This window comes from Cucurbita pepo, chromosome LG19, assembly GCF_002806865.2.
Source record: "Cucurbita pepo subsp. pepo cultivar mu-cu-16 chromosome LG19, ASM280686v2, whole genome shotgun sequence".
Lineage (NCBI taxonomy): Eukaryota > Viridiplantae > Streptophyta > Magnoliopsida > Cucurbitales > Cucurbitaceae > Cucurbita > Cucurbita pepo.
In genome coordinates this window covers 3,097,628-3,110,733 of record NC_036656.1, presented here as the reverse complement: position 1 = coordinate 3,110,733, position 13,106 = coordinate 3,097,628, and the positions used below count along the sequence as shown (strand labels likewise).

At 33.0% G+C, this 13,106-nt stretch overlaps 1 protein-coding gene across 1 annotated transcript; it reads right to left on the bottom strand.

The window, feature by feature from the left end:
* Positions 1-6,783: 6,783 nt before the first annotated feature.
* LOC111782016 lies at positions 6,784-7,914 on the bottom strand. Its single transcript, XM_023662772.1, has one exon. It carries the CDS (start codon positions 7,906-7,908, stop codon positions 7,285-7,287), a length of 624 nt encoding a protein of 207 aa, XP_023518540.1. The 5' UTR covers positions 7,909-7,914; the 3' UTR covers positions 6,784-7,284.
* Positions 7,915-13,106: the final 5,192 nt, after the last annotated feature.

Sequence of the window (13,106 nt, the reverse complement as noted above, 5' to 3'; positions counted from 1 at the left end):
TTTACGATCATTAATCTAAATCCAATAAACTAAGAATACCCTGGCTATAGTATGATTACTTGAACTATATGTAGAGACATAAGAGTGGATCAAGTTCAAGTATATAGTCAAAATGATCAATAGTACAGGGATAAGGCTGAGTACCTTATTCTGGGGACACTATGGATGCGGCCCACTTTTATATATGATAGAAACAATGTGATCACTAAATTGTACATGTGGAGACGTGTGAGTGGGGGTATCCTATGCAATGAGTATTGCATAAGATCGGACCATGAAGAAAACCACTCTCACTTTATAATGTCGTTTACTGTTGAGACTGATTTTTTCATTCGATGACCTAGGTAACTCGATCTTAATCCTGAGCTAACTATGAACTCTTGTTTATTCGGAATTATTCTTAGATTTGCACGGGTGAGAGTGGCTCGAGTTCGCCGACTCAATAAGCCTCCCATTTCAGGGGTAAGATTGGGTGAATAGCTGGGGACATAAGGTGTAAGATGAAATTCGCTCCTACCCGCTTTCAGGGATAGTAGAGAGATTGTTCCCTTAAGTACTGACTCTAGGTCTTGAACAAGGGGCCCCACCCTCTCATTGGCCCGAGAGGGATTCGGTTTGATGGTTGGACCACAAATCAATTGTTCATTAGAGGATCAGTGGGACTTAAGGAACCAGAAGTAACTTTAGGGGTAAAATGGTAAATTGACCTAGCTCTAGTTACGAACAACCTGTGAAGGATCGACTCACTAATCATGGTTATATCAAATGGACAGAAATATATCTATAGTGAGGGGAGTGCAACTACTAGGCTATAGTGGAGTGTCCTAGTAGTTAACGAATGTTGGTTAACAAGGTTAATGAGTTTAACCGGTTAATCTTGGATCGTTGGAGCTCAAGATCTATAGGTCCGTTAGGTCCCTCTGCTAGCTCATATCGGACTAAACCATAGAACAGTGTGACGAGTGAGTTCGAAGTGTTCGAATTCAAATTAGGGAATATGCGCTACGTATATACGATATATTTAACCACATTTTTTTTACTTACGAATTAAACAAAAAAGAGAATCGAAGATATTTAAATAAGATTTAAATATTTTAATCAAATATATGTCAAAATTTATTGGGATTGACATTTGAATTAATATTAAATATTAATTAAATAGTTTAATTAATCATTTAATATTACTTTAATTTGAAATTAATTATTCAAATTAATTATTGAATTAAAATGAACAAAGTCAAGAGGTTGATTTCACCTAATGGAAAAAATTGGTGTTTCAGTGGGTGGAATTTTGAGGTGTCAAAATTTGGTTTAACCAAACTTGCATGCTTGCCAAATAACCCCACAAATTTGAGTAGAATTTTGAGTGTCAAAATTTGGTTAATTATGCTTGCCACATAATCCTAAACATTTTAGTGGAATTTTGAGTGTAAAAATTTGGTGATCTCAAGTTTGCATGAACATGCAAATATGACTCTATAAATAGAGTGATCAAGGTACATGAAACTTCCCCTTGGAAAAACCTTGAGAAAAACTCTCACAAACTCTCTCCTCATATATACTAAATCCCTCTTAAGTTTAGTCACTCACCGGATTCCACAATCCCGTTCTAAGGTCGGAGAATAGTGGGGAAGATACTAGTGGTGGTTCGAAACTGGTTCGTGAGGAAAAAAGGAATTTGAACTATAAAAGGTTAGTACTCAAACACCTTGAGTTTTAATACTTATGAACATTTACTATAATTGATGTTCTAAGAGTGCCTAAGATCCAAATTGCTTCCGCATGTGTTATATAATACTATCACGGCCTTCCTACCAGGATGCCTCCTTACTCGAAGAGCCCTTTTACTAGTACTAGTAAGGGCGCAGGAAGCAAAAAAAACTTGCGCTAATGACGTTTTCTTCTCTGCCTTCTCCTCTCAAAAAGACCAAGGGAGAGACTGCATCCCTTTCCTTCGGTAGCTGTTTAGGTTTCCTAAAGATAGAGGTAGCTAGGGCAAAGCCGGCTTTCTTCGCTCCGCGAATGAGAGAGAAAGTCAGAGGAAAAAACACGTTCTCTCTTTGCGAGGTCCAAAAGTGGAGAACGCATAGTATTCTCTGGGCACATAGGATTAAACGTAAAGTTGGGTGATATGAACCAAGAGACATCAATCATACAATATACTTCAATAAAGATGGGAAGAAAATATTGTTAAAATTATCAAAAGATATTTCAATTCATGACACATTGAAAAATAATGACGTTTCATGTTATAAATTTTGGGTGGGTTACAATTTAGAGTTATTGTATTTCATTAATGTATTTTAAGACTTTTTAGTTACTTTAGGTTACATAATGGCTAATTGTGGCCATTAAGTATGAATGTTAGAACTCTTGGAATGTTATTTCATTCTGACGCTATAAAAGCATGTATGTTGTATTTGTAAGGGGACTTGGAAAATATAGTAAAAGAAGCATGTGTGCTTTTCTTTAGCCAATAGCTAAGTTTCTTTGCAATTCTATGTAGTTTAGGTTGCATATAGAATCATTCAAGCTCGACATGATCAATCTTGCTTGTGGAGTGATTCGAATCTCAAGCAAGTGTTCTTGCCTTTAGATATTTGATCAACAAGAATCATTCAAGCTAGACATGATCGATCTTCCTTGTGGAGTGATTCGAATCTCAAACAATGTTCTTGCCTTGAGATATTCGATCAATAAGGTAATCCGAATCTTACTCTCCTTGTAGTGATTTCGACATTGTTGGGTTTTATGTCCCAAAAGTTATAGTTTGTAAACAAAAACATATTCTGTTTTCAATAAAGTTATTATTGATGTTTATTCAGTAAAGATTGTTATTGAATAAAGTGAATTTTACGATCATTAATCTAAATCCAATAAACTAAGAATACCCTGGCTATAGTATGATTACTTGAACTATATGTAGAGACATAAGAGTGGATCAAGTTCAAGTATATAGTCAAAATGATCAATAGTACAGGGATAAGGCTGAGTACCTTATTCTGGGGACACTATGGATGCGGCCCACTTTTATATATGATAGAAACAATGTGATCACTAAATTGTACATGTGGAGACGTGTGAGTGGGGGTATCCTATGCAATGAGTATTGCATAAGATCGGACCATGAAGAAAACCACTCTCACTTTATAATGTCGTTTACTGTTGAGACTGATTTTTTCATTCGATGACCTAGGTAACTCGATCTTAATCCTGAGCTAACTATGAACTCTTGTTTATTCGGAATTATTCTTAGATTTGCATGGGTGAGAGTGGCCCGAGTTCGCCGACTCAATAAGCCTCCCATTTCAGGGGTAAGATTGGGTGAATAGTTGGGGACATAGGGTGTAAGATGAAATTCGCTCCTACCCGCTTTCAGGGATAGTAGAGAGATTGTTCCCTTAAGTACTGACTCTAGGTCTTGAACAAGGGGCCCCACCCTCTCATTGGCCCGAGAGGGATTCGGTTTGGTGGTTAGACCACAAACCAATTGTTCATGAGAGAATCGGTGGGACTAAAGGAACAAAAAGTAACTTTAGGGGTAAAACGGTAAATTGACCCAGCTCTAGTTACAAACAACCTATGAAGGATCGATTTACTAATCATGATTATATCAAATGGACAGAAATATATCTATAGTGAGGGGAGTGCAACTACTAGGCTATAGTGGAGTGTCCTAGTAGTTAACGAATGTTGGTTAACAAGGTTAATGAGTTTAGCCGATTAATCTCGGATCGTTGGAGCCCATGATCTGTAGGTCCATTAGGTCCCCCTGCTAGCTCATATTGGACTAAACCTTAGAACAGTGTGACGAGTGAGTTCGAAGTGTTCGAATTCAAATTAGGGAATATACGCTAAATAAATATATACGATATATTTAACTGCATTTTGTTTTAATTATGAATTAAACAAAAAGAGAAAATTGGAGATAATTAAATAAGATTTAAATATTTTAATTATGAATAGGGATTCTTAAGCCGGAATTAATTGGGATTGGCATTTGATTTAATGTTAAGTATTAATTAAATTGTTTAATTAATCATTTAATATTATTTTGATTTGAAATTAATTATTCAAATTAATTGTTGAATTAAAATAAATAAAGTCAAAATGTTGACTCACCTAATGGAAAAATACATGTTTGAGTTAGTGGAATATTGAGGGTCAATATATAGTTTAACCAAACTTGCATGTTTGCTACATAATCCCATAAATTTGAATGGAATTTTGAGTGTCAAAATTTGGTAATCTGAAATTTGCATGAACATGCAAATATGACTCGATAAGGTACATAGAAATTCTTTTTGAAAAAACTTTGAGAAAATCTCTCAAAACTCTCTCTTTACATATACTAAATTTCTATCAAGTTTCATCACTCATTGGATTCCACAATCCCGTTCTAAGGCCGGAGAATAGTAGGGAAGACACTAGTGGTGGTTCGAAACCGGTTCGTGAGGAAAAAGAAATTTGAACTACAAAAAGTTAGTATTCAAACTCATTGAATTTTAATGCTTTGAACATGCTAGATAATTTACTATAATTGATGTACTTAGAGTGCCTAAGATCCAAATTGCTTCCGCACGTGTTATAGTAACACCATCACACATATCACTGCGCTTGATTGGCAGAGTTTTAGGCGGCAAGAGACTGATGAGCTTGTTGGAGGTGCTGAGCATAACGAATTGAAACCAGACAGATCAAGGTAGCTTGCCTGCCAAAGCCGATAGGCAAAAGGCCGAAGGATGGAGAGTGCAAAGTCAATCGTGCACCTGTCGTGTGACCCGTTGGTCCTAAGCAATGTCTTGCGCAAAGTGACCCACCTAGAAAAGCTCGCCTTTATGTTAGGGGGGCACTAAAATGGAACTTCGATCGGATGCAGGTATCCAATCCCGCCGCTGAGATGTCAAGCAGATTCCTGGATGTTGACGAATGGCCAACCACCTTTTACATTAGAAGAGAAAAAGGTCGGGACATAGCTGGATGAACCAATGTGAATGAGTGTAAGCTTCGTGACCCGAACACGATTGGTGCTGACCACACTAGGGGCTACCGTAGTAGCAAGAGAGGCCAGGCGGTGACAATTGAGAGCTTGTCCCTTAGTATTCCTAGTCACATGAGAAGAGAGGTCAAATGGCATGGTCATACGCCCATTTGGCTCCTCGCAGAGTATAGCTCACATCCAAACATCTGATTGGGGAACGAGGCAACGCCCATGAAACTCTAGCAGAAAGGGAGCGATTCAAGCTGCTTATTAAATAGGGAAGGCGAAGAAGAATATTCATTTATCATCCCCACCCGGAACAATTGCATATACGAAATTCAATCTCCACTAATTTTTTATGGAAAATCTCTACGAATTGATAAATTTCACTAGAAAATAAAAAGAAACGGGGGCAAAGACGTCATTCTCGCACCACCTTCCAATAGACATATTTATGAATCGACTGTCCATTGCTTTCTGGTCCAATAGCTCTACTTAAAGGATTTAAATCACCCATGGGATCATACAAGTTTTTTTTTTTTTTTTTTGTCAATGAAAATTTTTTCTTTAGATTTTAGAAATGATGAGATTCATTTTAATTCATAACATAAATATTACTTTAGTTTGAATAGAAATATTAAAATAAATTAAATATCAACCATTTTAGCTCTTTTTAAATTATATAATAGATCTTAAAGAGATAAATTATATAATAAATCCATCACTATTATATTAATGACTGTATACGTAAAAACATTGTTACATACAATATTATAAAAACTACTTTTATAATTTCCCGAAAATTAAAATTATCTAATTTTTAATGGGCGTGTAAGAAAATGTTCTCCAATCATTTCACCAACCAACGGATTGTGGGCTGCGGACAATGGCCCTTCAAAGAGTCTTTAGACTGGACTTGTAATGTACCGTATTCTCAAATATTTTCTCTAAAATATAAAATATAAATTTTGAGAGTGTCAGCTCAAACCTACCATCACCAAATATTATTCTCTTTTAACTTACCATTTTTTAGAGTGTCAGCTCAAACCTACCATCACCAAATATTATTCTCTTTTAACTTACCATTTCGAACTTCCTCACCAGTGAGAGGTTTCTATATAAGAAATGTTTCCTTCCCTTCTTTTAATTAATGTTTTAATCATCTCTTTTGCAACCTTTTTTTATATTAAAAAACAAATCCCTTTTATAACTTAAATGGATAATCCCTTTCTAAATTAATCAATCATAAATCTTTGGTGTGGAAACTAGAATATCAAACATATTGGTTATATATTATGATTGTATTATAATATGTTTTTTTTAAATAATAAAAAAAAAAAAGCCACCTCAATTGGGAGATCTCTCTTTGATTCTTTAAGAGAGAGAGAGAGTTTTTTTTTTTCTGAAATAAAAAGAGAGAAAGATCCAGTCATGCAATAAAGAATGAATCAATTATTATTTTATTATATAGTAATGTGATTAAATGATTAGTAAAGGTAAAAAAAAAAAANAAAATAATTTACACAGCCTTAGCCTTCTCCTCTAAAATATAATTGGTTGCACTAAAATCTATGTCATCAAATTCCAACCCAACATACTTCCCCAATCTCTTTTAACTACAACCTTTAATTAATTTGTTTTTCCAATATTCTCTATAAATAATCGAATTTCTCAAAGCCCCTATAAAATCATTAAACTAACACGTTTCAACATTGAGTAAATTAAATTAATGTATTATACTGTACGGTTATTGAACTGAAAAAATAGTAAGAGATGGATTTAAAAGTGCACAAAATTGTGAGTTGTGAGAAAGGTTTTGGGCTTTCAAACGTATAAATAAAGTATTAAGAGATCGAAATCTAGGATCACATAATTCACCAATAGAACCTATATATATGGAATATCCAAATTGTTACTTTTGAAGAACAAAAAGGCGTCCTTAACTAGGCACAAACCTCCAAACCTCCAAACAAATAAAATAAAACATGGAACTTCGCATTTATCATACCTTTTGTTCGTTCCTGGTTTACTTTTCGTCGTCGTTTCGGATCTTCGGATCGTGAAGAAATCTCAGGATAAAATTATTAATTAACTAATAAACTAATAATCAAGAGAAACTAACATGATTTCGTTTCACCGCCATGATCATCCTTTTCCGAATTTACTGTCTTCTGGTGCAGCAAATCGGAGTCGAAACTGGACGAGAAATTCGACTCTACGATTTAATCGGAAATTATAGATTCTCTGAAACCTCAGCGAACGCAGGAAGCTCTCTCCCGACGATGTTATTCTCGTTCACGTGATCATAATTTCATTTTACCGCCATGATCGTCCTTCCGAGCTTTCTTGTTCTTGTGTTGCAGAAAATCGGAGCCGAAACTAGACGAGAAGATCGAATCAACGATTTCGTCTGAGATATACACTCTGAAACCTCTACGAACGCCGGAAACTCTCGGCGACGTTCTCGACAACGAGATCGGTTTCGGTCTTCTAGGCGCCGGCGGACAGTGTTCCACCAACGGAATCTTATAATCCGAAGAGGTCGGCGTTCTGAAACCGTCCTCGTCGTCCACAGCGGAGATCAACAACGACTCTTCTGGAGCGGAGGAATCGCAGCGTTGTTGAGATTCCAATGCGAGAGGACGATTTTCTACGGCGAAAATGAACTCGATCTGGTCCGCATCCTCCAATTTGACGCGGAATGATTCTGGTGTGAGGGAGATTTCTCGAAATTGTGAGGCCATGATGACGACGATCAAGTTGCAGAGAGAGAGAGAGAGAAATGGAGGTTGATTCGTTTGTTGTGAGCTTCGTAGCTTAGAAAATGGGGCAGTGATTTTGTCAGAGAGGAGAGAAGAAGAGAAAGCTATGGAAAACGGTTTCAACTGAAGAGAGATGAACAAGAGAGAGAGAGTTTTAATGTGCATCGGATCCGTCGCCTACCCCCCTCTCTACATGCTCCTTCGCACGTGCGAATATTGCATGTGGGATGTGGAATATTATATTTTGTTCTTTTTAATATTATTATTATTATTTCTAGAGTATTTATTTTGCATCTAAAAAATTCTTTTTTTCACTATTGATATCCACACGTTGGAAATGAATAATATCTTAAAAATAAATTACATTTTTAAGTGCCAATAATTGATTTAATTAAATAAAAACTTGTTTTCAACCCCTTTTAATTATAAATATATACTTAAATTAAACTTAATTTGGATTAAATTTATAATTTTAAAAGTTGATGCACTCATTTGTAATTTATTTTAATAATAATCTTTTTTTTTTTTTAATTATCTCGAAAATATGATAATTATAAATATATTTTAATGTCTTTAATAATTACATAATTAATTTATTTTTTTGGGTTTTTACTAATTTGGAAATATTGTTTGGATTACTATATTTGTAGTATTTATATGAGGTTGCCATTTTTTAAATCCTTAGCTAAGCTTTACAGATTAGGATTTTGCTTATTAAAATCATTTTTATTTCCCTTTTTGTTTATTTATTGAATCCAATTAATATCTCAAAAACCTGTATATTCAAAATTAAGTTTAAGGAATAAAATTTTAATTTAATTATTATTATTATTAAAAATATATAGCAACCTATTATTTCCATATAAAGAAAATAATTTAGACTTTTATTTTTCATATATAAATTTAAATGGTAAATCACATTAAATAGTTTCCTCTACGAATATAAAATAATAATAAAAAAATATTTAATATCATAATTTTTGTTTTAATTTCGTCTTCAAATTTGAGTTATCTTTCTTGATATTAAATAGAATTATTTGAAATAAATAAAAATATTTGTAAATGCTAGATTATTTTTAAATAATTTATTCGGTAAGAAATTTAACTTATTGTAAAATAAAAAATGACCCACTATTTGTTTGCCTTAACCTGAATAGAAGTAGCATGTGTCTTGAGTATTTAAAGAAATATTCAATAAGTTACTCACGGTTGGGATAAACTGCAAATACATACAATTTTATGAATAGGACATATCATAACAGCCTGTTTTTCTATGGCGTCTATCTTAACGAGCAGTTTAGATGTGTAACTAATTTTTTACACACGGCTTACACGTGCGAGTATGAATTTGCCAGTCTATTCGCACACCTCCTGGACCCCTTTTCTTGTCGGGCGAGCATTCTCTGATAGCTCACGATGTCGGATACCTATTAGAAGTAGTGGCCGTCACGAATCAAACATAATGATCGTTCTCCTGCCTAGTAGTGTACATATCTGACCACCATGAAGTAATAGAGGTATCTCCCAATGCATGAGCACACAATAATGCAGAGATCTCTATACTTTTCCGTTTTAATTATCCTGAATACAACCCTGCTAACATTTCGTACATATCATATAGTTTTTTATATCATTTTTCGTATCGTTTATCATATCATTTATCAAATCTTTCATGCATACGCCGAAGTTGTATTTCATGCTAGTTCGTCGTTTTGCATGTCAATCATATCATATCATTCAAATTATATAAATATATCATATCATAACGATCCATGCTTCCAGACATAACAATTTTCATCGTATACCATAACATATCGTATCACAATATATCATATCATAAATATGTCAATTTAACACATATCTCGTACCATAACATATCATATCACAACATATATATATATATATATATATATATATATATCTGTCATTTACAAGTCGTATAAAAATCATATCATTTCATAAACACTTCGTAATCATATCGTTTCCATATGCATATCCTAGCCATATCGTTTCTTAAACTTGTCATAGTCATATCGTCCTTATACATCTCATAGTCGTATCATTTCATGAACATATCTCAGTCATATCGTTTCCCAACGTATTTTAAATCTTATTGTCTTATCAATCTATCATAATCCTATCCTTTTTTATCCACAACTTAACCATATCATTTCATCAATCGGTCGTGATCATATCATTTCCTATCCGTAACTTATCTCCTAAAAAAGAAAGAAAAAAAAAAAAAGGGGGAAATGAAAGGAAAATAGAAAGTAAAAGATCCCTATAAAGTAAAACCATTAAGGAGACAAACAAAATATGACTTTGATGTGTTTTAATTAATTGGCAACAGGAGGTCATGTACGGAAAAAGAGAGAAAAAGGTTAAATTAAAAAAAAGGAAAAAAAAAAAGTGTTGGATATGTTGATTTGGTGGAAGTGATCCATATGATTTTATGATGCTCCCACCTCATCCAACCATCATGTCCCACTTGTCACAATTATCACCCCACGACCCATGCATACATACATATATACATACATAATCAAAATAGTTTAAGTTTACAACTGACAATCGTCAATCAACAAAAACACGATACATAAAGAATGGAAAGACTCGGGATTCAGAACGCTCTTATCCAACCAACCCATCTACGGTGCAAAAGATAAGTATTAAGAATAAACCGTTCACCAAATAGCTTATTTGTACGCTCTGAATCATAAACGTTAGTAAGCAATCATAAATTAGATATCAAATCATATATAAGCCTAGCGTGAGGGTTATGCATATCGTTACTTACCTTCCTTTGTTGTCGCCGACTCTGTCTTAAGCTTGTTAGTTTTCTTGAACTCACTTCATCTGAACTCAGTGAATGACTCTCCTTAGAGGTTTCTGCACTGTCTAACCTATAACTATCATGAGAAGGTAACAAATACGAGTATAATAAAAAAGATTTTATTTTCTATTTGATTTGAAAAAGGTAATTTTCAACATATTTTGATATTATGGGACCAAATTAAAAAGAAGTGAAAGCTACGTGAATGATTCAAAATATTGCTTTACCGAGGCAAGGCAACTCAAATTTGTTTTTTTTTTTTTTCTTTTTATTACTATAATAACAAAAAAGCATAATAATTAAATTAATGTTTAAATAAAACTTTGATCAATTTCTTAAAGAGTACAAGGTGGTCAGTCACCCTCGTGCTTAACCCACTTTTTCTTTCCACTACTCTTATTTTATTTTATTTTATTTTTTTGAAAGACTAATTTCTATGTTTGATTGATTTCAACCGACATTTTCGTCATCGACATCAAAAATAAATAATGAATTAAATAGAAAGAAAAAGAATATATCGAAGTCGGTTGTAGTTGCCCCATAACTAACTCATGGGTCATAATTGGCCGACCCATAAGTTGGCTAATGCCCAAAGCCCGATTAGACTGACTCACATAGCTTGTAAGCCAACCAAAACTCTGTTGGGGTATGTGTTAGACTAGTCCCAACTTATTATGCTTGAAAGTTGGTCTAAGTTTACTATCTAAGTTAGAGTATGCTTGAAAGTTGGTCAAGTTTACTATCTAAGTTAGAGTTAGGGTGGAAGATAGATTCAAATTATCATCCCATCAATTTTAGGACCATTGAGAACTAATTCAATACATATGCTCAAATAATTGTATGGGATTGAACAAATTAATGTAATGATGAGCACACGATTATACTTTCATTATCTAATTTTTTTTAAGCTCGATATTGACTTGAATATCATAGTGCGAGTAGCTTAGTGTCATAATCGACAATACGATTGTGCTCCCAAGAAGGCATTGAAGACAATGACTAGATTAAGTGAGAGAGTGACAGAAACCTCACTAATCACTAATAGAAATAGATTGTGACCCCACAAGTTATGACAGGGCGATCCAATCCAACCATATTTGGGCCAAGATTGAAAAGTAAAAATTTACATTTTATTTTATTTTTTGTGGTTAGAATACCCAATTAATATTTTTACCTTTTATCCCTACAAAGTTAAAAGCAACTAGAGACTTAGATGAGATCATACTAGAGTAATTTTATGGGATTCAATAACCACACGTTTTAGTTAGAAAAGAGTAATAATATATAAGCAAAAGGGCATTATTTGCCAAACATATTTAAAATTACTTATTTTTATTCTTTAAATTCTTTTCTAAGTACAATATTTACTTGAACGTTAAAATTTAGGTAGCTTAATGTCACAATCGCACTCTTGTGGCAGCGAGACAACGATCGTGTGGTCATGCAACCATAGACAACACGTCCTAAACAAACATGACTAAAACATCCGACATATAGCCATAGATAACATGTCTTGAACAAAAATGATCATGACACTTAATACCATACTAAGGACCAAATTTAATTGGCCTTTTACAAATTTATTTATTATTATTATTATTTTTTTTGGGTTACAATAAAAGCCCATTTGATACTTTTACCTTTTATCTCAACAAAGTTAGCAACCACCTCCATTATCTCACCTTCTAAGGAAAGCCATACTCCAAACCTTTAACCGTAGTTTTTTTTTTATTTTTTAAATATATTGAGTAGGGTATAAAATAAGGAAAGTAATTTATTATCCTATTAAACTCAATTTTTATTTTTAACTCAAAAATTAAAGAGTGAAAACCATGGATAAATCTATATGCCTAAATTATTTTTTTTTAAAAAATATATATCTAAACTAATTGAATTAATCAAATTTGACATTTCTCCAAATTTGATCTTATTCTTTAATTTTAATAGACCAATTTATTTATAGGTTTTTTTTTTTTTTTTATAATTTTCAATATAATCCTTATTTTAAATTTTTTTGAATTCTATATTTGTTATTTTTAAATATTAAAATTAGTTAACGATAAATTTAAAAGAAAGAAATTTATTAGAATAATAAAAAATTTAATATAATTTCTTAAAATTGGGGGAAAATTAAAAAGTAAATTTGGCGTAAATTTAGATTTCTCCTGCATAAAGAGTACTAACTATTTAATTATATATATTAAATCGAAAGAAAAAAAAAAGAAATTAGATATTATTTAAAATAATTATTCAATTCTCATTTTTATTTAAATAAAATGTAGGTGGAGGGCACTTCAGTCCTAGAGAGAGAATGACAGCTGGATCCACCTGAGGCCCAGATCAAAGTGACGCGTCATGTGGGCCGTAGATTTAGTGCTTAGTTATATCCGAATTCTAGTCTAGACCAGGGAACGGTCAGAATGTGACCGAATTTGAGGTGCATTTAAGTCGCATTTCATTTCGGGCGGAACTTTATTTCCCATTTTTATTTTTATTTTTATTTTTAATTCATTTTCTTTGACTTCGTCTT

What these genes read in the sequence shown, in the direction of transcription:
- LOC111782016 (XM_023662772.1), bottom strand. Translation starts at nt 7,908, where the DNA reads ATGCACATTAAAACTCTCTCTCTCTTGTTCATCTCTCTTCAGTTGAAA.